Source organism: Amblyomma mixtum, chromosome 3 (assembly GCF_055824585.1).
Source record: "Amblyomma mixtum isolate Tamu chromosome 3, ASM5582458v1, whole genome shotgun sequence".
Classification (NCBI taxonomy): Eukaryota; Metazoa; Arthropoda; class Arachnida; order Ixodida; family Ixodidae; genus Amblyomma; species Amblyomma mixtum.
Genome location: NC_143014.1, coordinates 46,299,525 through 46,325,948, shown reverse-complemented (window position 1 = coordinate 46,325,948; position 26,424 = coordinate 46,299,525). Strand labels below are relative to the sequence as shown.

The 26,424-nt window shown below is 47.4% G+C and overlaps 1 protein-coding gene across 2 annotated transcripts in view; it reads left to right on the top strand.

The window, feature by feature from the left end:
- The window catches only part of LOC149350034 (uncharacterized), a 51,684-nt gene that overhangs the window by 15,250 nt on the left and 10,010 nt on the right, over positions 1 to 26,424 (top strand). Inside the window, exons 3-11 of one of the 2 annotated variants that reach the window (XM_089579047.1) lie at positions 794 to 880; positions 4,512 to 4,742; positions 6,473 to 6,724; positions 10,508 to 10,618; positions 11,418 to 11,546; positions 20,866 to 20,948; positions 21,831 to 21,945; positions 23,637 to 23,870; positions 26,214 to 26,371. In XM_089579047.1, the coding sequence (XP_089435173.1) occupies positions 794 to 880; positions 4,512 to 4,742; positions 6,473 to 6,724; positions 10,508 to 10,618; positions 11,418 to 11,546; positions 20,866 to 20,948; positions 21,831 to 21,945; positions 23,637 to 23,870; positions 26,214 to 26,371 (1,400 nt within the window). The remainder of the gene's footprint in view (positions 1 to 793; positions 881 to 4,511; positions 4,743 to 6,472; positions 6,725 to 10,507; positions 10,619 to 11,417; positions 11,547 to 20,865; positions 20,949 to 21,830; positions 21,946 to 23,636; positions 23,871 to 26,213; positions 26,372 to 26,424) is intronic. The other variant, XM_089579048.1, reaches the window with a different exon arrangement.

Here is a 26,424-nt window from a genome sequence, read left to right as displayed (position 1 = left end):
TTTGCCGCGTTCGTCGGCTACAATCGCAGACGCCTTGCCATGCATTAAACCCTCCATCATGAAATCCCCCGCCGGCTATTGCTGTTCAACGTACCGCACTAAACGCAGCGTGGTGTTAAACCTGCAGTCGTGTCCACCGAAGCCAGGCAAACGATATACTTGTAGCGCTAATTCAATGAGTGCCGCCAGCTAACGCGGCCTTTGCGTTACCAAGCAATGCGTTGCGGCCATGTGTATATTGTGGGTAATGAGCTCACCACACATTTAAGCAATGTTTCAATGCCGTATTCATGTCGTATTCGCCTACGACCGCTAAATAATATATAATCAAATTTTTCTGTCATGCAGTTTCGGTTTCAACAACCGAATGATGACTGACGTCAGAGAGGTTATAGGTCACGTGAGGCACGGAAAAACTTAGACATAATTGCAGCTTCATCATTTCAATTCACTACAGTGCTGAAGCCAGCCTTGCTCAAGAGCCGGAAAGACAACGAATGTAGAAGCGCCGATAAAATTGCAGTTTTTCAAGTCTCTCGTGACTTATAACCTGTCTTTGACGTCACAACCATCGTTAGGCTGTTTAAACAGAAACCGAAACAACACGAGAAAGAAATTCGATTGTAAATTATTTAGCGGTCGTAGGAGCATACCGCGTGGTAATGGATGTATGATTGTGCCTTACGCATCATTACAAAAAGAAGAAAACACGCATCGAAAAGTTAGGTGTCTATACTCCTTGAAGGTCTGTGGCTAGGCTGCTTTCTGAAAGCTGCTAACATTCTAACTGCAGGCCCAGAACAACACGGCGTTTTCATCACCTCGCGCTGCGGGATCGGACAAGTCACCACGACAAGCCTCTGCTCCTGCGGCACCGCCTGTGAGTTTGAAGTGTATTCCTATATGAGTGCTCAGTAAGCAAGAGAATGATAAAAGGTAGGCAGAGTAACTTAAGACTGCTTACGTGTGAGAAGGCCTAAGATCGCCCGCTCACTTAGCGAACGCAGTCACCACGCGCTGCGACGTGATGTAACCCGACGCCACGCAGCTGGCAATTCTACCTCTGCGTGGCTCTATGTAGCCGCCGCCGCGACGCCGCCGCGCCCCTTATGTGCGCGCTAACTTCGTGAAGGCAGTCGCCGCCGTACCACGGCCCGCGCTCCGCCTAAGGATATGACGCGATAGCTAATGGGTTAATTCCCATATATGCAGAATTGGTCTTTCTCTACATAGCATTCAGATCCGTGGGAGTCCTCATATATCACTCCTGGCGCAGTGGTGCAGCGGTTAAACGATGCGCTACTGCCCTGCGAGGGCAGGTGCTGCCACCGGCGGGGCTTGTGCGATCAAGGTTGTCCCAAGCAACCTCGCGTGACGAATAATTAATTTAACCGCCATATATCAGTTGCACGAGGACGACATTTGTTTATAGGTACCATCTAGTGTTATCATACACATGTATGTACACCCACGCACGCACTCATGTGGGCACGCACACGCAGGTTTTCGCTCAACGGGGCAAGTAAGGCTTACATCTTAAAATTACTGTCAGTATAGATAACGTTCCAATTTGAACTGAACCCACAACAGACATAATACGTGTGCGGTGTTAGTGACCTAATGAACGAGCGAGCATTTATGGAATATCTTTTTCATGCTTCGGTTGTAATCAGCATTGTAATCGCCGTTTGTCTGACAAATAGGCATTTGAAACCACAGCTCCGCGCAGGCGCAGCATGCATGTGCGCGGCCAGTTCATCGCATACGTGGGAACTCTTATCACGAACGCAACGATATATTCCACACCCCATGGGTATAGGAGCGTATTTGCACGTCGTGATAGAGACTCTTGTCCGGTTTGTTCCCGTGATACTTCAGCCTCTTGGTATGCACCGGAAGCGCGATATCTCGGTGCAGTTTGAGGTAGATTAGGGCGCAGTGAGCTGGCAGTGAGCCAGCATGCGTGAAAGGAAATGAATGATGGGCGAGGGGACTGTTAGGGACGAGGTAGCAGCACCCCACCGCTGCCACCAGTTTGTTACAGACGAGGTAGCATGGTCGTGTGCGGGAGAGAGAATTGAGGGACGTCTGAGACGAGGCTGCTGGAAAAAGACAATTAGAGAGGACTTTATACAATATTTACACTTTTACAAGTGAGCTGCAGGAACGCTGCATCACGACAGCTCATCAGAAGACCATGATGACAAAGAGCTCCTCGGCCGTGCTGCTGCCGGGCTTTTTAAGAGTTCCCTTCCCTAGGGTCCCTAGATGGGGGCCGGGTTTCACTGGCACCAATCACAGACACACACGCACTCACTCACTCCCGAGAGATCACGCCGTCCTCACGCGCTGGGAGAGGGGAACGATGCCATCCACGTAGCGCAGACGCCGGAATGTCCATGAGCGGCGTTCGCGCGCATTTCGAACGCGCGTTCACACTCGGTGTACGGGAAACGCTCGCTCAACCGGGCAGACGGACGCGGCTTCCGTGGCAATCCAGGCGCTCACCCAACGCGCGTCTCGGGGTTTGTCGGCGTTTCGCTGCTGCCATGTCGTTGTCTTCCCCACGACGAAGGCGAGACGTAACAGGACCCTCACACCACAAGCCAACGTTTCGACAGACAAGTTCTCTGGTCCAAAAGTTTGGCCAGCGTACTGAGGCTCCCCTACCGCTTCTTGTTTATTTTTTTGGGGGGTGTGTGTTGTCAAGAATATTCTTTCCTTCGCATTTGAGAAGCACTGTATGAATCCCCTGTGTCGTTTCTCAAAATAATCAGTCCATTTCCGCTCGTCGTGTAGTCTGGGTTGAGTACCCCTTTTGTTCGTAACTTACTTTTGCTGACAATGCGCCGTCTAGCCCACCAAGCAGAAAAGAACTGCATTGTTATTAATCCAGTACTTACGAGATCTATCACTCTGAGCATGCACCTTGTTGACATTTTAGGAAAGAGGCATCCGACATGGAATGTAAAAAAAATTTTCTTTTTTTTTCTCGGAAAAGAAATATGCGAGTCGGACGTAAAGCTGTGTTTATTCCAGACCAGGGAGGTCTGTTCGCCATGTTGCCATTCGCCTGTATTTTTAAAGTTCGGGGCTGTATAGGGCCCGGCGTTCTCTTCCCTTCATATATTTCTAACTGCTAAAAACCAAACAACTAAAAATACTGTTTTTTATTGTGCACCCATCATTTCGTTCTCACTCTTGTAGACGCGCAAGGAGGTGCTTTCGTGATACAACGCGCTCCAACGATATACGTTGGAGCGCGCTGGGGACTCTGGTCAGTGTCTGTAAGAGACAACTTCCCAGTCATAGGAGAAATGAACGAACACCCGTACACAGCCCATGCCGAAATCAACACTTTTGAGCCCGCTGCCACTTAACTCTGAGCACATCACTAATGGGCTCTACTTGACTCTGTAATGCCCCATAATTCACTTCTGGTACAGAGCGTAAAAATGTGAATAATTTTCATTTTAGCTCGCAGAACCATACGAATTCATAACACAATCGCAGGAGCAGTCGTTTTGCAAAGCAATTATCGCAGACGGGTCAAACTGACAGCTGCCAGAAATAAACGAGGTCTCCTGAAAGGAAATTTCCAAAGCCTAACTCTTAGGGCTAAACAGCCTAAAATCTCTTTGGCCCTAATGCCGTATGGGCTGGTGATGGAGAAGTTTGAGTTTTGCTCTTGATTTCCTGCGTACGCCTGTGCATTTGCTCGCAGTGTCATCGTCCTTAAAGGTGCACTAAAGAGGATTCTGAGCTCGTCTTTTTACCGCGGGAACTCGATTTTCACGCTCCAAACATTTTTGTAAACTTTGAATTATTGTTCTTGTGCGGCCGATTTCTGGACGTGCCCAGCAACGGCGCCTATGAGAAAACGGCTCCTCATGGAGGTGGGCCTGCAGTAGAACCGCGAATGCGATTATTAGAAGTGGACTATGGACAATCACTTCACCGGAAACCTCTGCGACTACCTCAGCGAAACTGGTCTTCACCCCTTATAACTTTATCTCCTGCCTCCTATTCCGCGAGAATGTTCTACTACATCCCATTCCCCTTTCTCAACTTATGCCGCATGGCACATTTCTCGGAAACAAAAGTCAACTTAATTATGCAGTAATGATCTTTTTCATAATTAATCTGTTTTTTAGGTGTCTTGAATAAAGGGACCATTAGCGATGAAATCCTGTGGGCTCGTACCAACGTTTTGCATTGCTCAGGCATTCCAAGGTTATTTCTTGGGAGTTGAACGCAGACAAGGGATGTTCCAAATTCCTCACAAGGGAACGTTATCGGCAAAACAGGCGGGCTTATGTAGGGCAACGCAATTTAAAATGCAGAATCAGGCTTGCTAAGTACGTATCATACTACCATGTGCTTTGATGAGTGCTGGGATAGGATAGCCGCTGAGAATGGCGGAGCCGCTTTCTAGATGTTCAGAATGGTAGGCCTTATTATGTTGCTGGTTTTATACGAAAATTCATTAGTTTTCTTTACTACTTCTGCAGGCTGTTGCGACTGACGACGACTCCTCTGAAAAGCTCGTTCAATGCAAGGTTGTCGGATGTGATGGTCAGGCGTTCGTCGACAAGGAAGCCGCTCTGTTTCGTTGCCCTCTTTGTAGCCGCTACACCTGCGTGAAGTGTGAGGCCGTGCATGAATCTATGACGTGTGCGCAATACCAGGAGAACAAAGACAACGTAGCTCCACCTGTCCACAAGCCGAGGAAGCAGTCAGAGGTAAGCGATTCTAGACACAGTGTCCCCTTTTCTTGAGTTCATTCCACACTCTCTGAAAGCAGGAAGTGTTTTCAGACACGAATTTTTCCTATTACCAAATTAGAAATAATCTGGGTCAGTAGCGCTGCCCTGAGGTCGCATAAATTTCACGCAAATTCTTCGGTTGATCACGCGCCTTCAGGTTTTGCAAAAAATGTTTTAATTGAATAATTGTTTAACGTGCTTAAAAAAGGCTTCAGTAGACAGATGGTAGCGGATAGCCGTGTAAGAGACTTGCGGACACTTGCTCATGCGACGCACTCCTGGCTGCACAGCAGTTACACCAGATGTGTCCACGTATTCTGCGCTCACGCGTACGCGCTAAAAACAGCCGCGCGAACTTCCTATCCTGTAGTATTGAGCGTGCTGCAAGAGCAAGATATCTTTCGCCCACAGGGAAACGGGCCGCGGTAAGTCATGATGGCCGCTTGGGCCCCGTGGAAGGCGAAAGTCTTGCATGAATGATATGTAAAAACTAGGACCACCATTCCTTCCGATGCCGACTCTCCTGATGGGTCGAGCAGTAGTTGCCATTACGTTTACAGGGCAACAAGGAAGAGTGCACCACAAGTACACTCTAAACCGAAAGTTGTAAAAAGGGGGTAAGCTGCTAGCGCACACTCTTTGTGCATTAGAGGACAATTTAATCCATTTTTATTCCCATATAGGCGTATTCATCTTTAAAATGTAGGGCAGCGACGAGCGCTATCGCCGAAGTTGCGTAGGCCAGCTGGTGAACATGTTTTGCTTGCGGCCTGGGCAGTGCATGGCACACAGTGCCCTACAAGTAGGGAAATATGGTGTAGTCTCAGTTCTTGCTGTATAGCTAGATAACGGCATGGCAAAAGTGTTTAGAAATAAAGCGCTAGTTAGCGATCGATTACAAACGAACCGCCAAAACGAAAGCAGACAAAGATATTTAGCTTTGCCGGTGTTATGCATTAGCGGTATATATGAAAAAAAAAAAATCTGTGGCGTACACCGGCCCTTGCCCCTAGCGCATACCCAAGAGAGCATCATCCTCAGCTATTCCAAAATGGGTATCAATAATTTCGCAAAAGGGCGAATTACAAACACCTCTCTTAGAATCCTTAACGCAACCAAATTCTCACCAAATTATTCCGAATTGATATGGGTCCCATCCCATTCGGGGAATCCGGGGAACCAGGCAACCCACAATAGCCCGAGGTTTCGTTGACCGGGCAGTGGATGAGTCTGGCTCCCTGAATTTAACGAAGGACTCCATGATCACATATCATGATCTCACCAATCATTTTAAACTGCAGAGGAGAATTTTGCCCCCTCCGGACAAAAGCCTGGCTAAAGAACAAGAGGTTACGTGGCGTCGTCTACAGACGAGATCGATACGCACCCCATCACTCCTCGCGCACATTTATCCATATCTTTACAACCCAACCTGTAAACACTGTGGCCAACGAGCCACCTACGATCACATCCTGTGGGACTGCAAAATAGAGCCACCTCCGGCTGATCTAGTTACCGCTCCTTCCCTCGAGCGGCGGGAGACCGTGCTGGCTAGCTCTGACCCCAGAACGAAAGTTTTGGCGGTGGAGTGGGCTGACAAAGTCGTCGAGGGCTGCGTACTCTCGACCACTTAACGCGACCTCTTACCAAGCTCTTTTCGGCGAATAAAATGTTTTGCAATCAACCGGCTTTTGATTCTGTTGCAGGAAGATAGCGATGAGGATGATGATGAAGGGGAGCAGCCGGCTGCAGACGACGATGCAGAAGGGATGATCGTGGAGTGCCGCTACAACGACTGCAGCGGATACGCATACGTGTTCAAGACGGCGACGGCGGCTCAATGCGAGCTTTGCAAACACTGGACTTGCGTCTCGTGCAAGGCGTGTCACGAGTCCCAGTCTTGCGCCCAATACAAGGGCATCGATGTCCCGGAGGAAAGTGCAGTGCCAGAACCCACGGTATGCATGAAATGTGACTCAGGCGTAGATACAGCGACACTTGCATAGCACATCACCAGGCTTTATAGCATTACCTCAACCCTTTGTCTGTTCATCAGGGCTCTGTAAGGTAATTAGTGCAGTGGTGGTCCTAAGGGGGGGGGGGGGGGCGGTCGCCCCCTCCCCCCCAAAAGCCTTTGCACATTTTCCCGAACGTCCGTTTTCGGGCTTCATAAGGCGAGATGTAATTTTTGACGTAGAACTGGAAAGCTTTTTCCTCCGTGATGCGTCAAGTAGTCCCCTACTTTGTATAGCGGCTGCCTTATTTCACACAATTCTATGTTCTACACGTTGGTAGTTATACGAGCGCAATCGGCAGTGATTGTCGAGGCACCGTGGTCGTGCCGTTCCCCCCACCGTTGTCTTGCCTTGGCGCCGGCGCGGCGACGACGGCGGTGCCATTCACCTGCGGTTGCGGTGGCCAGCAACCTCGTCGGGCGGAAAGGAGCCACCCATTCATACCATTATTCCACCATGGGACACAGCGACGCCAGGGAAGGGATCATCCCTTTTTGGCTTGACAAGGAGCGCCGACCAGCCGCCTTGAAGGAGGGTACTGAGGGCGGAACAAAGCCACTTCCCAGAACTGAGTAATGAAGGCCGCTAATCCCACTGGTGACATGTCCGGGAAGGTGCTTTGACCTTCGTGGACACGCCGTGGCGGGATATCTCAGCTGTCGCTCGGCTTCTTTCCTTTTGTATCGAAATGAATATTGCTCGCGTAAACGTTAACATTCAAAGATTGAGCAGTGTTATAACATCAGTACCGTTCGCCATTTATTTTTTTAACATCAAAGCGCACAATTTTTTTTAAATAAAATAAAAAATCGTTCTTTCTATTTTTTTTTATATACAAAAATCTGCCTCTCCCCCCCCCCCCCCCCCCCTCCACACCGCCTCCGCTAAAACCACGCTCTGGGACCGCCACTGAATTAGTGTGATGAGAAATGTAACCTCGTTCATTGAAGGACGGCGTTATTACCTCTGTGTTCAAGACACGGCTAATTGCACTTACTTTAAAATGCGTTCAGTATTCTACTAAAGCCATTTTACAGTGCGCTGAACAAAAAACACTCATTATTGACTGGTCGTACGCAAAACAACGCATACTTTAATCACTGACAAGTTTGAATCTCCTAATGAGGAAGTCGATATGTTCAGTCTGCTATCCGTATCAGTGTTGCAATAGGATGAAAGCTCATCCGTAAAGAGGCCCTGAAGCACCTTCTGAGGAAAGTGCATACACTCGCCCAGTCACTACATTGTGTTCTCATGAACACCTGGGCCAAATAATACTTGTCCACGCAGCAGAGAAGCCACAGTCGCGCGCGAAAGTTGGCGAGCCCTTTCCGGCGACTTTTTTAGACTCGCTCCCTCCTCCGTCTCACGCTCCTACGTACAGCGGTTAACAGGTGGTTATTAGTTGATTCTTCCAGACGTCACCAGCTACCATGGCCGCGGCTGTCAGTCACTTCGCTCCACTGGGTCGGGAAACTCCGCACCTCTCGGGGTTTACGTCACGGATGACGTTTTCGAGGGAGGGGCGAAGGGCGAGGCTTAGCGTGGTTGGCAAAACATTCCGCTGCTGGCGGCGTGGTGCAGTGGATTTGATCGCCTGTGGTGACAATTTGTTGCGTTTGTCTCCATGCAGTCTAGTTTCTGCGATGTAGAATGCGTTTATCAACCGAGGAAGACCGGCGACATATATATTTCTTCTGCTCTTCAAATAGCGAAAAGCAGAAAAAAATGGCATTTGGAGCGGCTCAAAGACCAAACGTCAAGCGCTGCCAGGATCTGCGACAGGCGCTTGATTGTAAGCAGATTATTCGGGTATACTCATGCGTCATGTATTTTTGGGTCCACATGCAGACACTTAGTTTACTTTATTATCCTTCCGAACTAATCTCACCGCAGTCATGACCGATCGAGCACTGATGGGTCCGGAAGGCTTGTGAGCGCTCCAAGCAATCTAATAACTCGTTGTTGGGCATTTAGTTTATTCTAGTTTAGTTTATTCTATATGAGCATGAATGAGTAATATAGTATACTCGCTCATATAATACCTATATAGTACCTATATGAGCGAGCCTCCGCTGTGGCTCAGTGGTTACGGCGCTCGGCTGCTGACCCGAAAGACGCTGATTCGATCCCGGCCGCAGCGGTCGAATTTCGATGGAGGCGAAATTCTTGAGGCCCGTGTACTGTGCGATGTCAGTACACGTTAAAGAACCCCAGGTGGTCGAAATTTCCTGAGCCCTTCACTACGGCGACCCTCATAGCCTGAGTCGCTTTGGGACGTTAAACCAATTTATTCTAGTGCCGCAGGTCGTGTTCAAGGAGCTAGCTTGTGTTACGAGACAGCTCGCCAGGCTATACTAGCACCCCGACCACTCAATTACAGCCGTATTCCAACCCCGAATTGTAACATACCGCGTTCGAGCGCTTCAAACTTTTCCTTCTCCATTATTTTCTTTCTTCGTTCTCCTGTCCTCGGGTCTTTGTTCATCGTTCAAACATGACGCTTCCTTCCTTTTCGATGCAGGCTTTGATGCTAATGTAGCTATCAGGTGTTTCGGATAGCCCGCCGCCTCCAAACGTGGAACCTACATGCCAATACTTTCTTCAATTATATGCCGGCATGACTTGTCGAGAGCACTGTACAAGAACGAAAGCACAATATTTCTCTTCACGAACTTCGAGTGTGCGGAAGTGTCTAAGTTCATATACACAACACACATGATGACTATTAAACCGCAGCCACAAGTCAAAAAGCCAAATGCTCTCCTATTCAATCATCTCACACGTGAACATTAAAAGGTTAAAACAGCCAGGAAAGTTGTCTAAATGCGCGTGACAATGGGGTCATTAAAATCAAGAGAACTACCCCTTCTAACAACAGTCAGTGAAAGCACACATGTATAAAATAATTAGAAACCCATCCACAGAACGAATAACATTTGCAGTCTTAAGATCCGTTCGACCTGTCTTCATTTGCGCGCTATTATTTCTTTTAAGTATGCACCCCCAACTTGCCCAACCTTATTCTTCTCTGACACCACGTCGTTTGCAAACAGGGAGATGTCTATTCCCGTGCGCGCCGGCAGCCGGCCGTGGGGTCGAGTCGGTGCGGCCGGCGGAGCAGCGCCGAGCTTTGAACGTGCAAGAAGTTAACAGAGAGAAAAGCACGAAGGCATTGAAATTCAAATTTTGACTACAGATAACTCAACCTCTAAAACGCATTAAAAAAATCCTTGCTGTAGGATATTCGTGAAGCGATGTCCTTTAAGATCGCAGGTATAATGCAAATTTATTGAGGGTCTTTCAGAGCCCCGCTAACTCAGCACAGATGCAACAGAACTGTCTGGCATACATCGCCTGAAAGCGTTGGAACAAGGACATGTCCCGTGGGCCGGCGAAATTTAAATGTGATCCTCTGTACCGGCGTCCAATGTAATGCTGACAATGGTAACTGGAGCTACCCCTACGGGACCATGCACTGCGACACATAGGAAAAACAATCTTAGCTGCACTAAAGTAGGAATACAGCTCTTTCAATGGGTCGAAATTAACGACAACTGAACCTTGCCTTTGGTTTCGTTTACAGTGGTGACTGCGTTTGGATATTTTGCAGTACTATGAATTTTACTATTATAATGGCATAATTCTCTGCTCCTCTGGACTCAGATCAGATACAGGCACAGAGCTGCAGTAATTTGTTCTTCCTTTTCTCTCCTAATTTTGCAGGTGAGCGACAACCAGAGGCGTGGGCGTAATCGCGGACAAAAATCGAACAGAGCCGACAGTACGGAGCATGGCGGATACCTTTCGGGGATGTGGAAGAAAGTGTTCGGTGGTGTGAGTGGCTTCTTTGAGACTGAGACTGAAACTGAAGATGTACTGTGTACGGCCAACTAGCAAGTGGCCTTCTGCGGTTCCTGAAAATTCATGCTTATTTTTTTTCAACAGCGCTTGCCAGGTTTGCTTCGAGCGAGGGCATAGTGCTCATACATGAGGAACCGTCGCATTGCGGTAGCAAGCCTTCTCGGTGAACGGGAAGGTGCAGTCGGTCTTCATGTTTAGTGCGATGAGCCAGCCTACCGTGAAGCTGTCATTCAGCGCCAAAACGCCAGACGTTGCTAGTGCGACAAGCTCTGTCCTGTTTGACGAACGTACCTTTAGTTGTCATAACATATAATGCGTCCAATACCGTACGCGGTGCTGAGCTTTGCGTGGAAGCTGTGTGCGAGAGAAGCAACATAACATTACACAGAAATAATGAAAGCGACCATGAAAACACACTATCCTGATGGGTGAAGTATCACAGCGAGGAGGAAAATGCATCATTGGATAACGTGGACTCTACCTTCTCGGTCGTCTTGTATAGTCGGAAATAATTTTTGGAAAAAAAAATTTAGGAGGTCAGCTCTGCACGTGTATTCCTTAACCTCAAGTGAATGATCTATCCGTAATGAAACATAATCGAGGTTCAAAATATTTTGGCTCCAGTCAATACTAGTTCTTGACTGAAATATACTCTAAAGCAATTGTAATCGGATAACTTTCCTGTTTCTGGGGTGTGTGCCATCCAGCCTTAGTCTTCCTTCGCATACTCCTACCTGCACCTGATATCGCATATTTTGTCTGCTCTCTTCAGTCCGGACCCAGCTCGGTGGAAGAGCCCCCAGTGCAGATATCTCACCGCGGTCGCCCGGCTGACAACTACCGATTCGATCCTGCCACGGTTTCCGGTGCTCGGGGTCACACTGAGTCCAAGAAAGTGCAGGTGTGTGCGTTTTTTTTTTTTCGACTAAAGTTAGAGACAAGGTACCGTTCTGCGGGAGCTTCTTTCTCAATGTTTATCAGCATGGGGGTGACCGCGAAAGCTCAGCAGACACGAACGGCCGGCCGACGCCAGATTTCCACGCATGGGTTACACCGATGCTTACAATGGGCGCCACAAAGCGCTGTTAAGTGCAGTTGTGGTACGGCAGTTTCTCCAATTGTGCCCTCAGCATTTTCCCCCAGTTTGCGTTTGTAGTGTTCTTTTATCTTATTGTTTGTGTAGCTTCTCTTAATGAAGTTGCCGCCAACTTGTGAGGCTCCTCGGGCGATGATGAAGAACATTGTAGTGCTGCAAACAAATTTTTTTCCGATGGCGCACGCATACATCTCTAGCATTTGAAAGTTGTTTGCCGTATACGGCATTAGGGTACTGCCGCAATAAAGTGTTTACGCTGAGAAACTTTTCATGCAAACTAATGGAGTTGAGCCGAAAGCTCTAATCACAGCATTTACTTCGCGCACGGTCACCTTAGATGCCCAATTTTATTATCTATGTTCTATATTGGGCCTTTAATGATGAACCGATGTGGGTATTAGCAGAATGGCAGATACGTTCAAGGAGAGGTGCCCTACACGAGAGAACCCTTCCACAACAAATAAGGGAAAAAAACTGATCCAGATGATGTAAATTCCGTGTTTCAGTGGTGTACCTGGTTTGTTTGCAGATCGAGGTATTCGCTGACTGAGGGACCAGGCCGGGCGCGCCTACTGGACGCTGAATTTGCATCATTTGGAATAAAAGGTCTACTTGACTCTTTTCTGAGGGGTTTGTCTTGCTCGGCGTGCTGAGGACATTCCGTCCAGCTTGCCTGCCATAAAAGCAACGATGGTATCCACGCATTCATTCGCTATAGGAGTCTTCCCGACTGCATGAAGAGTGGGGAAGGCCATTCGAATCTAAATACCAGGGAACTATTTTTCTTAATTTTCGTGCCCCTTGTCTGACCAACATACTATGCAATATCATGAAACATGCCAGTTGCCTCCAAGTCGGGAACTTCCTGGACGTTTACTGCAATGCTTTGTGCAAAACTGGTTACACTATGCTGTGTAAGCAGAGAAACATGACGAGCGCAAGGCTCAATATACACGCGTTAGAGCAGGATAGTAGAAGAGGCAGCTATTGCCCTTGCCATCCATTGCATCTCTGTCTAACCGGAGAATGAGGACATCGAAATCCGGACCATCATAACCGACTCACCAGCGGTATGTCAGGCCTCTGGTCTGTTATGAAATAAAGTGCGACGCATCCGTCATTAGTTCCACGGAAACTTCCCATGATTTGAACTGTCTGGACATCAGGCCACGCTTCCCCACTTGGCAACGAGCCGCACCCACGCGCTCACCCGAGACCTGACCCGCCGGGCACCAGGAGCAGAGGCCAGGACAACCGGCCTAGAGTCACTGGAAAATTTGCGCAGCATCGCTTCCTTTCACCTGCGCCGCCAGGCTTACAAGTAATATGGCCACCGTGGCGCAATGTTGCCTGAAGAGCGAGCACAGTTTTTTTTAGGAAATTACACAGAGCGGCAGGCTTCCAAAGTCTTTGGGCTCTTCTGTAGGAGCTATATACATGCGTGAGTACAAAAATAATTGTTTCAAATTTCTTCTCAGTGTTTGTTCTTATATTAGTGAAGCTAGCTCTGCCAACTACGCAGAAGTTCATTTTGTTCTTTGTAGTAACGTTGTCAAGGCAGATACACAGGACACCACAGATTTGATTCTCATGCTCGAAGCGTCAGGCAGCGGTAGCGATAAACCTTCCAGATTTGTTGACGGGTAGAGCTGGATTGCGGTACTCTGAACGTTTTTCTAGTCACTCTAATCTGTCCGGGCGTTTACAGAGGAAGAGAAGAACGTAACAACGCCACCATCCACAGAACCTTTAACATATACGCGCACACAGGGCCGCCACGGTGGCTCAGTGGTTATGGCGCTCGGCTACTGACCCGAATGACGCGGATTCGATTCTTCGATTCGATTCTGGCCGCGGCGGTCGCATTTCTAGGGAGGAGAAATTCTAGAGGCACATGTACTGTGAGATGTCAATGCACGTCAAAGGACCCCAGGTGGTCGAAATTTTCCAGAGCCCTTCACTACGGCGTCCCTTATAGCCTGAGTCGCCCCGTAACCACATAAACCAGAGCCCTCACATTACAGAGCATGGAACAGTTAGCACTCGAGCCTGTGAATAATGGAATGACTGAAAATTCATTGATGCTACCTCACCTCCATCGTTATATTCTCCTCCACAAGGGTGTCCCGATGGGTGCAAGTGATGGACTGCCAGTCAACAAAATGATCTATATTATTATTGTGGTTATTTATTTCTTCTGTGTGCCATACAATTAATCAGGTTCACTTGCGAAGTTCTGTTAGCCAAACGCTTTCATTTTTTTCCAGAACATAGAAAATAAAGCCAGTAGTAAGAGTCGCATTTTTATAAACGCATGTAAGAAACCCTACAAAAATTAGGCCTCAGAGAGCGTTGTAGCATCAACACTTTTCTCCCGTGCGAAGAGAGGAGTTTGAGCGGCTTACTAAAATCGTAACAGGCGCTGCGTTCTCAGCATAAAGTGCATGCTTAAGTTATTGTTACACCAGGCATTTCTAGATCAGGCCTAGTTTATTTAAGTTAGGCTTAGTCACACTGCTTGCCATGAGGCACGGTTCAGTATGGATTCGAGAGAAGTTAGTAAACAAATTATCTATTGGCCAAGCTTAGCAATTTTGCTGACACCGCCTTCACAACTCCATTTTACGACTATTACTCAACAAATACTTTGTTGCGAAGTGCTCAACGAAAATTTGGTTGAGGTGTTGTTGCGTAGATTCAAGGCCTGTTGACCTTTGAACCTTTCAGTCAACAAAGCCTAACCAAAATATAAACGGAAACTCAAAGCTAATTTTTGTAGAGGCAACGCCTGTCTGCTTAAAAAAATCGCGCAATCTCATTTCAATCTCGGGAAAATCATTTTCTCCCGGCTGCGCAAGCAGCCCTCTAAATAGAGGCGCAGCTTTTGCTTTACTGAGAGAACACAGTGCGCATGCCATTTTGCGGATGGCCACATGGAAGCTGAGATACTGCGAAGTCCCGCTGTCTGGGACAAGGGTTGGGAATGTGGACAGCGAAGTTTTTGTTCAGATCCTTCGATTATCTCGGCTCCATTGCTGGCCTGCCTGGCCAGGGCAGGGAGATCATCGATTGCCCAATGGTGCGGCCCCACTCACGGGATGCCCGACCACCCACCATACGCAGCGGGCTTCGACCGTCGGATACAGGAAAACCCAACACGGGGTCAACAGATACCTGGGGCCCCCCCACGACACCACTCTTCCATCCGTTTGCCCATCCCTTCCGCTACTTCCCAGGGGAGATCAGGGGAGTCTCCCCGGGCCCGCTCCCCCGGCGGCAAGTCGCTATAGTAGCTTTTCCCTTTTATTTTACTTTTCCACCTGCGGTTGGTGAAATTAAAATTTGCCCACGGGCCTATTCTTTTATTTTCGAATTGGGTTAAGCCTGCTGTACGTATGTGGTGCAGGCAGGGGCTTATTATTTTTATTTCATTTTCGGTTGCCCCAACCTATTCTTTGTCTGCGGAGTTACCCGCGATACATTAATGGTGCGGGGAGTCTGCTCCAATTAGACTCAACTACACTCTGTCTGCGGAGTTGTGATGCGGGATGTGTGATATAAAGAGCACCAGCTTGGTGCAATAAATTTCAAGGAAGCGCTCGCCGGAATGTCCAGAGTTGAGCAGGAAAGAAAACATTAATACGATGAAGAATGGCTTTGTACAGTAAGCATGAAATTAAATGCGAGCGAGAGAATTGAAACGAGAGAAAAATAAGTAAAGTAATCATTGGTTTTGGGGGGTTTAACGTCCAAAATCAACTCAGGCTAAAAAAGTAAGAGTAGAGAGAGACTGAACACTTTTGTGTTATTCTTGAAAACAAAGCGTTTGCATTCTTGTAAACTGCTTTTCTTTTCTCATTTACTGTATACCCCCTCCCCCTTCTCCCGAAACGCCACATATGGTACGGTGGTTTGACAAATAAATAAAGAATAAATTTATTTTCTCTTCGAAGATGCGATGTCTGCTCTCTATTATGTTAATTGATGAACCACGCGTGTGTTTCCTCTCCAGCAAATAGTACTTCAGTGTCTTTGCGGGCTGAGAAAGGCAAGGCCTTTTGAAGTCACAGAAGAACATGAGTACCCTGAAAGGGTCCTTGGCCACCCGTCAGTCGAAAAATCTCTATACGTCAGCAGTTGTCAGTCGTCATCCCTGGAACGCGTGGCCAGCAATCGTTAGAGGAGACTCGTGTATACAGCGGCGTTACAGCCGTCGCAGTTAAACGATTTCGCCACTCCTCTCTCTGGCGGCTCTCTGCGAGGTGTTTCCTCCCGCCCGTCAGGAGGAGCAGCGGAGAGCTTCGGATGCTTACGTCATGAGCCCGCCTTGGCAGGGTTTCTTTTTTTTATGCGAAGCATACTAGCCGCACAACCGAGCTCTTCCTTGCTGCGCCGCGCGCGGCCGCGTAGCTCCCACTTGACCTACATCGGCGCACCACGTGATATGACGTTACAACAGCTGTGAAAGCTGGGGCTCAACTCGTGCGCTCGCTTGCGGACGCGCAGCCTCCGCCGGCGGCCTAACTCCCGCTCCTTCCGCTGGGGCGCTGACGTCACAACAGCTTTGAAAGCTGAAGCTCAACTCGTGCGCTCGCTTGCGGACGCGCAACCTCCACCGGCGGTATGCTTCGCATCCTAGGCTTAACCATAAGCTAAGCCAGGCCATTTTTTTCCTTGCGCTTCCACGAGCTTATCCCTAGTAAAAATGGTCTATAGACTTATCTATAGACTTTTTATATATTCGGTTGCCTTCTTATAGATATTTTCTTTTGTCTATTCATAGTCTAATGGCTGTCATAGAAAAGGTCTACTAAAAGTGCATGGCCATGATACTATAGATTGTCTACGACTGTCAGTAGGATTTGTATTGCCTAAAGACTAGTCTATAGGATTTGTCTATAGAAAGTTCAGAATTTACAGACAAAAGTCTACGAATAATCTATAGACTTTCCAAAGAATTTTTTGTAAGGGAGACATTGCACCACGTTCCATCGAGCTATGCGTCGAATGCGATTATCAAAATTCGAGGGCGTGGGAACAGCAACGTGCGAGCAACTTACTGTGGGAGGCGATGTGCCCGCGAGCGCGTTCAATAAAAAATTAATAAATAAACGAGGTAGAGGATAAACGAACGCCACGTCACCCAGGCTACTCAAAGACAAATATACCAGGGCAAGGAACTAAAATGCAGGATTTTGCACGGATATCAACAGTAAAACAAAGAATAGGATGATCTACCAGGTGACGAGACATAGTGAGCCATTCGGCTGTGGATCAGAAAGAAAAATCAATTAAATGTCCAGTGGCGTTGTCTCAACAGCCGTGCCTTGGATGCTAGCAGAGAAATAGCGAACAATCTGATTTGAATTTTAGCCGTATTCGGGACACGCATAGCCGTAATATTTTGCAAAGGCGATCACAACGGCTCGATCTGCGTTGTGGGCTTGTATATTTGAAATATCTAAACCTGGTCAGGGACCCTTTAAGGAGACGAGTTAATCCACCCTAATGATTATACGTATAGTATATACGTATACGCTGATTCAGGAGCTTTATGGTGGGCTAGTAGGTGTGTCACTGAAGTTCCAAACTTCGATGCGTGAAAAGTTTACAAAAGTCACCAGACAAACCAACAACTTCGCTAGATTGCGCCTCAAGTGTTATGTGTTGACCTTGTTAGAACCTTGCTTTGTCCCGCAAGTTCTGTAAACATTTTACGTAACGAAATTTCAAGGAGGAGGCCTTCTCGCGTGAACAGACGGGTCTTGTCCAGCAGTTAGGTGTATACCACTTAAAAATTAAGCTAGCAGGGTTTAGTTGTCGTTTAGATAGTGTAGACACGTGAATTTTTTCATGACAAAGGCTAGGAGTGTAAGCAGCTTCACGCCTCATTTACCGCGAAAACATTTTTAGCGCGAACGAACTATATAGTCTCCTACCCCGCAAAATCCACATGTGGACGTGAAGCCTCTTAGATCGCAAGGAAGGGAAGGAAGGGAAGGGAAGGGAAGGGAAAGGAAAGGAAAGGAAAGGAAAAGGCGAATAACTGTTTTCCTTTTTCAGTGGGCATCTCAATCATGCTTTGAGGTACGTGGCGGAGGTGTCCAGCTGCAAAAAACCGTGCTTTCGCACAAACTTTCGTGCTCAGTAACGCTAAACCACCAGCCATTTTTTTTTTGTTTTTTCGCAGTGCTAGCGGAAAGCACGCCGAGATTTTTCGGCAGGCGGTGCCCGCATGATGTCAACTGCGTTTGGCTGCGCTCGCGTAATGATAGTGGCCGGTCTCGCGCAGTCGCAGTTGATTGAAGATGGCATGAATGGCACTGCGTTGCACTCTAATGCTATGTTTCGCACGCTTCACCGAGGGTGTTAAGCTCTTTGGAGATTTCACCATCTCATCGACCATCTTGTGATGCTCCAATTCGAGGAACATTTACGTGTCTGATTCGTAGGATGTTCCCAACTTGTACAATATTTTAATTCAATAAAAAAAATGGAGAGATAACTGGACTCGCGCCACATTAGGCCGTGAGAGATATGTATTAGTTTTTTGTTCGCAAGATCGCTTCTTTATGTCAAGTTCAGTTTCGCTTTCGTGGAGCACATTCTAATAATAAATATAGGTACACTTCTGCTGAGTTTAGTGACGGTTGTCTCGTGTATGCGGAGTTTCGCATCATCGGCTTGAACTCGCGCTTATTCAGGTGACCAGTATTGGAGCCTAAGAGAACGCGAAGGTTCCCCTCATTTGACAGACGTAAAGGTGTCGACATCAGGAGTTGTGCGAGAAAGGCGCGCAGTGCGCCCCTTTGGGCGCCATTTCTTATGGTACCAACGTTTTGTGTAAAATGCCACAGCTTACGGCCTTCGCAAATAAACACTTAATGTTTCGGCTGCTAGAAGCTGGCGAAAACGCAACAGTGATTTTGTTAGTGCAATTGTTTTGCGTGTTGTCGTTAATTAACCTTATGGAATATGAACCGGCCGGTAAGTAGCAGAATAATACTATATTAAGAAAACGGGTTGAGTTATTTAACGCTTATGACGAAAAGGAGCGCGAGCTAAAGGCGAGACATAAACTGAAACACTCAAAATAGACGCTAGCCTCTGAAATGATTTTTTTTTTTGAAGGCTCGAAAAATATTAAATGCGCTGCTCCGAAAGCGCAAGTAAAGAGAGAAAGAACAAACAATATTTAGCAGCACGCATAAAAAAACGCGTGAAGGAGTTCCGCATCTGCTGATATAATTATACCTGAACGGTGAGACGCAGAAACTAAAACTATATTCCTCTTTCTGGAAAACCTACCGAAGGGTAGCTGAAGCGTAAGTTTTTTCTGTCGCCTGTGAAACGCTTCCATGACACCTAATAGGCATGGCTGGTTCAATGAAGGCATCACCACCAGTTGTAACAGTTGTACCAAAAGAAGAAATAGTCTAACACCCCAAATGTGTATGCTGTCACCTACAGCCGCTGAGACACAAAACATTCTTGAATAAATCTTCCTGCAACATCCCCTCACCGGCATCATCAAGCGGCCTACTCTGCAAAATAATTTGCACCTTTAAGGGTGCATTTCCGTGTCTGTATCTCGCACCCTCCCAAAAGGTCACAAAGTATGCTTGTCACACCCATTGTAAGGGTGAGATCGTTACAGTAGCACCCTTTTTCCGACTGCTTTACAATTTCTGAGGTTCTGAATGCTTTAAAAGACGCTGATCTTTTTTTTTTATTGTGCACTCTTGGAAGGAAGCTGAAGCTTCCCTACAAAAAGATGCCGACGACTTGTCTAAATTTGTACTACAGTTACGGCATCCCCAGCAACAATCATTCAACCCAGATGTGTCGTAACGGTGTTTGTGAACCTGTTTGCTGTGGAGTCACATTTTTGATGTCTGCATGATGTTCATCGCGGGATTTTTCTGAACGTACTAAAAAAGAATAAAGCTTGCTAAATGAGGCCAACTTTCAGAAAAATCGCTCGTACAGTAACACGATGCTATAATGTGCCATGTATCTTTGCCAAAGGAACATAAACAGGCATAAGCGTTAATTGAATGAGTCATACAAAGCTACTGAGGTGACAGAGTTCAACACAGTAGACATCACTGCTGCGCGCAATACTTGCCACGACGCGCGTACTTTCTCCAAGTTTATATATGCATTTCAGCGAGCCCCTATTTGGAGTCAGTGATGCTTAGCACTTCAGCTAAAATAATTAATTTAATTATCATATTATGGAGAAGCAAATCGCAGTCTTAGCTGCTCGCATCAATGCTGCAGCTGTTATTTAATATAAAGCTGGAATAGCTCACATCATTTTAAGAGCACGCTTGATTGAACTACTGTTAAACAAGTCAAAGAACACCCGTACACCCTTACGCACCCTTACACCCGAAGGAGCTAAAACAACCTCGCACACATGCACCTTTAAAGGCTGCATGTGTGCATTAAAAGTGCTAACGTGCTGAGCACCCCCTTGTTCAAAAAAAGAGGAAAAAATAAGGGTGTGAAAATGGTGCCGTCATTAGCTTTACACCTTTAAGGATGCAAATTTTTTTTTGACTGTGCATGGTAGTTCAGCAACAACACCATAATAAAATTGCTTCAGGTCGTGCTCTTTTTGACAGCCGTGTGTCTCGCATGGTCTGCACTCGCAAACACATTCCAAACAGTTCAAGAGGAAACCACAGAGGCGTTGTAAACAGAAACGCCGGAAACGTCGTGATATATATATTTTTTCGGGGAATCGTGCTCCCCTTGAGTACAGTTGCGAGTTAGCGGCTGTTTCTGTTTCTGCTCCTCCCTCGTCTTTGACTGCTACTTGTCATCATTTGTGTCTGGCGCATGCATATGTGCATATGTGCATATGTATATTTAAAAAACTGATAGTTTTTCTCAAGGTCGGCAGGAAGCCATCCCGCTTCACCACTGCGGGGGCTTCAGGACACGGTAAACGACTGCTTCATGGTATTTTTGCGGGCATGCATTGACGCGTGGAAGTAACAAAAAAAAAAGCGTAGTAAACCAGTGCGAGTGATACCAATCTTCACTTATTGTATCGCAGTGAGTGGTAGTAGCAACAAAGCTAGTTAAACATTCGTTACTTTCTGTTCCTCTACAGGGCGGTGACATACTTCCTTGCGATGCGTGCGGGCGTCCTGAGTCTGACTGCATTGTTGACGAGTGCGAGCACGCTTTATGCAAGTAAGTGCTTATGAATGAAAAGGCATGCTACTGCACATTAGCTTGTGAGTGATATTATCGAGAAAAAGGAAGTCGGGATCGTGGGAGCACGACGAAGTTTGTCTCATATAACACACGCCTGTTGCTCTACATCTGTGACAGACCTAATATTCTTAGCGGTACATATAAGAATACTGCAGCGCCTGCGATGGCAAGAGAACCAGTGTGCAAGGAGCGCTTTACGAATAGATTGCCATTATTGTGAAAGGGCCGAGAAAAATGTATAAAATTCCGAACCCTGCGCCCGCGGACATCCCTGCATCCTGGTACTTCTGCGCAGGGCGCGTGATGAACAAAGTCGAGAGATTGACGGAATCTCGTCAGGCCAGAGCGGTATAAATTGAGTAAAACATGGATGCCGACTTAGCTGGTCGGCATCAGTGTTTTTTTTTTTTTTTTGTCGGGATAAACGTGGACATCGGCGTGAGGTGGGCTTGCTGTTTGTGTGGACATATTTTCTGAGTGCAAGTCAACAAATCTGAGGTACCATGAGGTGTGAAGTCCACGCGAAAAGCCACCTGCTTCATTTGCATGAGATGTGCGCAGCGTTGTGCAGGGTGCAGAAGCAACCTGCGGTTTAGACACCGAGCGCTGTGTGACAGCGTTGCTACCTACAGGCCGGATGAAAAGTTGCAAAGCAGGCTTTTGTTCTCGAGGTTTAGCCTTTCCGCAGATGAATCCCGGTAGGGAGCGCGCTTTGCGTCGGTGGCGAACGGCTACAGTGGCGAACGGCTACAGTGGCGACGTGACAGAGGAGCTCCGGCTTTTGTGCATTATAGAGAACTTTACGAGGGTGGCTGCTTATTTGCACTTCGTTTTCCCTGCTTGCTTCCACGTTCCAAGCCAGTGCATCCAGAAGTCTGTTGAAAAAGCCACAGTCTACGGGAGCGTGCCATGCCCGGCATGGACGGAAATTTCGCAACCATGCATGGGCCATCTACATGAAAAAGAGGTCCAAGTAAGCATCCAGCTGAGTAATTTCTTGTGCTTTCACTTCCTTCTAAAATACACTACTGTCGCAACGAATGCCTGATCACAGTGCATGTCTTTCTACTTGAGTGCTGTCTGCCAACAGCCCACATTACAGACCGTACAACAATGCTTGACTTTAAGTGATGGATTTACTGAAAAGCTTCCCATTTCACATTCTCATTTCACGCTTTCCATTGTCTAATGCATTCATCTTAACTGTAATTGAAAACTAGATCAGGATTCGATCAGTATTTTCGTACGTACGAATTGTTCGGGATTGGAAGGATTTAGAGAGGGTCTGCTCTGGCTACGGGGATTGCCCTGTGCAAAAGTTTTGGCCAAACACAAGCCCAACGTACGAACGAGAAGCTTTGGGATTTTGGACCGATAATTCTCTGGTTTAACATGAATCCTCCATCAATCAGGCACCTACTGCGCTGCTTCAAGTGACAGTTGCTATCTGTTCCTTCCCTTTCTCGTTGGGTCTGTAACTTTTTTGTTCGCATGACAATTAAATTCGTTGTCTACCAGCCCGTAAAGGTGACAGACCAGCCTAAACTTCACAGCCAACAGCTTTCAATGGAAGCTTTCTGCCGAGTTCAGATTCCCGTGGTTACCGTTTTTCCCTTTATTCGTTCGTTTTCTCTTGACTTTACCCTTCGCATTATAATGAGCGTCATCTAATATGCGTCCTTTTATTTAAGTATACAATTTCCCCGCGAATTCAATGACTTGTGACAGTTTGTTTATACAAATAACCATCCTCTCATCCCCTTAGTTCTCGCTCGTTATACAGGGTACACTACGGGCGATGGTTCAACGCTGCGGAGCTTCTTTCGCTCGAGCAAGATAGAATGGAAATAATCTCGGCCTTTCAGCGGCAACAGATCAGAAACCCCGATGAATGCAGACTTAACGAGAAGGAAGTGCAGTTCGGTTTCTGTGTGTGCATTTCGTACGCAGCATAAACGGCAGAGAAGGAACCTTCTAATGTTTCGACAAAGGGTCGACACTCAGGTCGGCAGACCGAGGCTTCTCTCCGTAACCTTGCTCAACTTTGTGCTGTAGAGCTATCTTGCTCCGTCTGTTCAATTGTCTATTTTGAGAGAAGTTAATCAGAAGTGCCCGGCGCATGCGAGCAGAGAGTCCTCCGCAAACTTTTATGCGGCCATGCTCAAAATGCAGACTATCGGTCGTATTTTGAGCATAGTTAGAACAGTGGGAGGAGTAGTCACTTTTTGTAGTCGCTGCCTTGCTTTTATTCCGTGGCTCTGAAACCATAAGGGAGAGTCCAGTGGCATGAAGCAATAAATATATACTCGTAAAGAAGTTTTGCCGTCCATCTGTCGACATCATTCAATTGCTAAGAATGTCGAAACTAAAGAAGGAGAACTTAACCTTCTTTTGTTTGTCGCTATACCAATCCGCTGCGCAAGGCTCTTATATTTCACTCCATTTCTCTAAGTGGCATGAATGTTTCTTCTTCTCTTTCTACAGCCTCTGACTTCGCAGTAGCATTCAAGGTTAGAACTACCGGGATTCTTACCTGCCGATCTGTGGTGCTTGGCTGTAAAATTTCACTGTTCGTTGTTTCAAGCTTTTCTCTTGCAGTGATCACATTCACGATATGCTGAAATAATACATGAAATAATCAATGCCCGTTTTTCTTCCATGCAGTCTGTTCCGCGGGACATTTTGAAAAAGCTGCTTAAGAAGAGCAACTGGTGCGACTCTCAATGTTTCCACAAGAAGTGTTCACACGTCTTCCGCAGAAAGAAGGGAGTGCAGTTCTTCATCTGCCCCATGTGCCGGCGTGAAAACTGCGTAGATTGTCACGCCATTCACGAAGGCATGACCTGTGCACAGTACATTCAGAAGTATGTAGCCGACTTGGATTCCGGGAAGCTCGAGGTAAGTTCTAACAAACGCTGCATCAACTCGCCTTTGTCACTGTGGAAAAGTGCAAATCGCGGCAGCAGTAAGAAACGCTTTAGTCAGATACAACTCAAGAACAAAGCGGCAAATGCCCCACAAAGGAGCTCCTCCAGCCAATAGGGTCCAGCGATTCTCCCTCTTCACCGAATATCCCCCTATCCCCTGATATGATTGATAACCCGACCAACACCTTGCTCGCGAGATGGTTCTGGAAACACCCCTTGGGCGGCTGCACAAGAACAGACTCAGGAGTCGAGGAGGCGGTGTCACGACGGCAGCTTTCGCCACAGCGTTCAACCCCCTAGCGGACTTGGACGAGCCAGGCACGTCATAAGCCGACGGTCATTTCTGGCTCATGACGAATCCAGATTGTGTGTTTTATGGTGCTCTGTGTCCTGTTTAAGACGAGTAAGGCTCATCTATAGCATTTCTTGGTTTGCCGACCGATGGCAGCGCGGGTACTAAATGGCCATTTTGGTACCATTTTGAAAAAAAAAAGTGGTAGGGGTTTAACGGCATCTATGTGCTTCCGTTAATTATAACACTTCCCAAACCGAAATTTATGCCAGCTATGTCTTGCATTAAGAACACTCATAGTTAAGTAAAAGTCTCGTTTCATGTTTATCCATTGCATTTGTTTTAAAGCTGATTTATGCTTTTGTTAAATATGTACTACTAGGAACAAAAATTAGTAGGGTTTTAATGTAGTTAAACGGAGTAGACGCGCAAAAGCAGGTGTTCATACTTCAATTGGAAGGGGCGCTTAAGCCCCACCTCGATGTACACTTCCGAGGCGTACACGCGAAGCGCCTGCTCGCCCAGCACGCGCCGCGACGGGCGTCGAAAAGTGGCGTGCACCTCCATGCTCTTGTCACTGCCGCCGCCGCGCGCTCGATACAGGTGGCCGTGCTCTGGTGCTGGCTCGCTTCCCCTCGCGAGCCGGTTGAAAAAAATATCAAGCCGTGTACAGAAGATGGTTGGGGAGCTGCAAGGGTTCCAAGAAAATTTGGGGAAGCTGAAAGAGCTTCCAGCCATGAAGAAAAGAGTCCCCGAGAGCCCCGCGGTCCTCCGATTGTTGTCAACCGCGCCCCGCTTCCGACGCGCCTCGCGCATGTGCAGACAGGCTCCATCGTACGCCCGTGCGCGTAGGCGCTTCGCCCGCACGCCTCGGAAGTGTCCATCGAGGTGGCATATATGCGGAATCGGTCATTCTCTACTTGACATTCATAGATGACGGCGAGTCCTGATACCACTACCAGCGCAGTGGCTCCGCGGTTAAGCGATGCGCCACTACACTGGCAGGAAGTGTGCGACCCATGTGTTCTTCCCAAGCAACTGCTCGCGTAGCTGGTGCGGTGCTCCGAAATTACCCGAGCTTGCCCGAGTTGCTAGCCGAGCTTACCCGAGTTACTACCCGAGCTTACCCGAGTAAATCGGGTAAGCCCGGGTAAGCGGCGTCGCGGTTGCTAGGCAACGGCACAAGAAAGAAAGTCGGACGGTTGACAAGATTCTTTGTCGATGTTGGTAAATGCATGAGTACTTTTGCATTAAAATGCCTCAGTAAGGTGGTTAAATCCCGCGCCAGGTTTGGTAGCTCATTAAACGCAACTCCACTTTCATAAGACGGACTTAACACGAGCAGTCTTGTCGCAGAAACTATAGTTGATCAATGCAGTAATGCGCAAGGCGCCTTCAGCATTCCCAAAGAATGCTTCGTCGTCAGAATCTCTTGGTTAAGGCCTGCACAATAGCTGCGCGTTTGACAAAGGCTCTATATTGAACAAACATTCAATAGACCAGCACAGTGCGATCACTTAGGTTCAGTTGCGGAGAAGGATTCGAGTGCTTTGCTTCGGATACGTCACCACTTAAAACTAACAGGAATTACCAATCGTGGTAGTGTACGGTGGACGAAAAAAAATTGATGCCTTCTGGTTAGACTGAAAATGGTGACAATGACTTTTGCTGCGCCCTGCATAACGCTGAATCTTCACAAGATGGAAGAAAAACGAAATGAGATGCATCTGAGCACAACAAAGTTTTCACGCCCAATCGTTAACCTAGGGAAACCATGATATGAAAGCATTGTGCACTATATGGGCGGTGCAAAAGGCGACTAAAGCCCGCATTACAGCGGAGCTCCTGTTACCCGGCAGTCAGCACAGCCGTCAGGGCACAGCAAAAAATCAGTCGCGTGATTCAGCGTTTCTTAACTGTGCGTTGGCACGCTTTCATGGATTTCAGTGGTTTAAGCGGAATCTGATAAACATCCCTGCCCTTCGCGTGTTCTCAATAGCTCGTCTTTTGTTTTCCCACCAGGATCCTGAAGAAAAAAGGAAGCGGCTTGAGGAGCTAATGGCGCTTTATGAGCAAGACACCCTGCCTACGGCTGAAGAGTTTGAATGCCCCATTTGCCTAGTCGAAGTTGAACCTGGCAGGGGCATCGTACTCAGGAACTGCCACCACCAGATTTGCGAGTAAGTATACGCGCCTCGAGGGACCAGCACTTGTTAAACGCGCACGATTACAT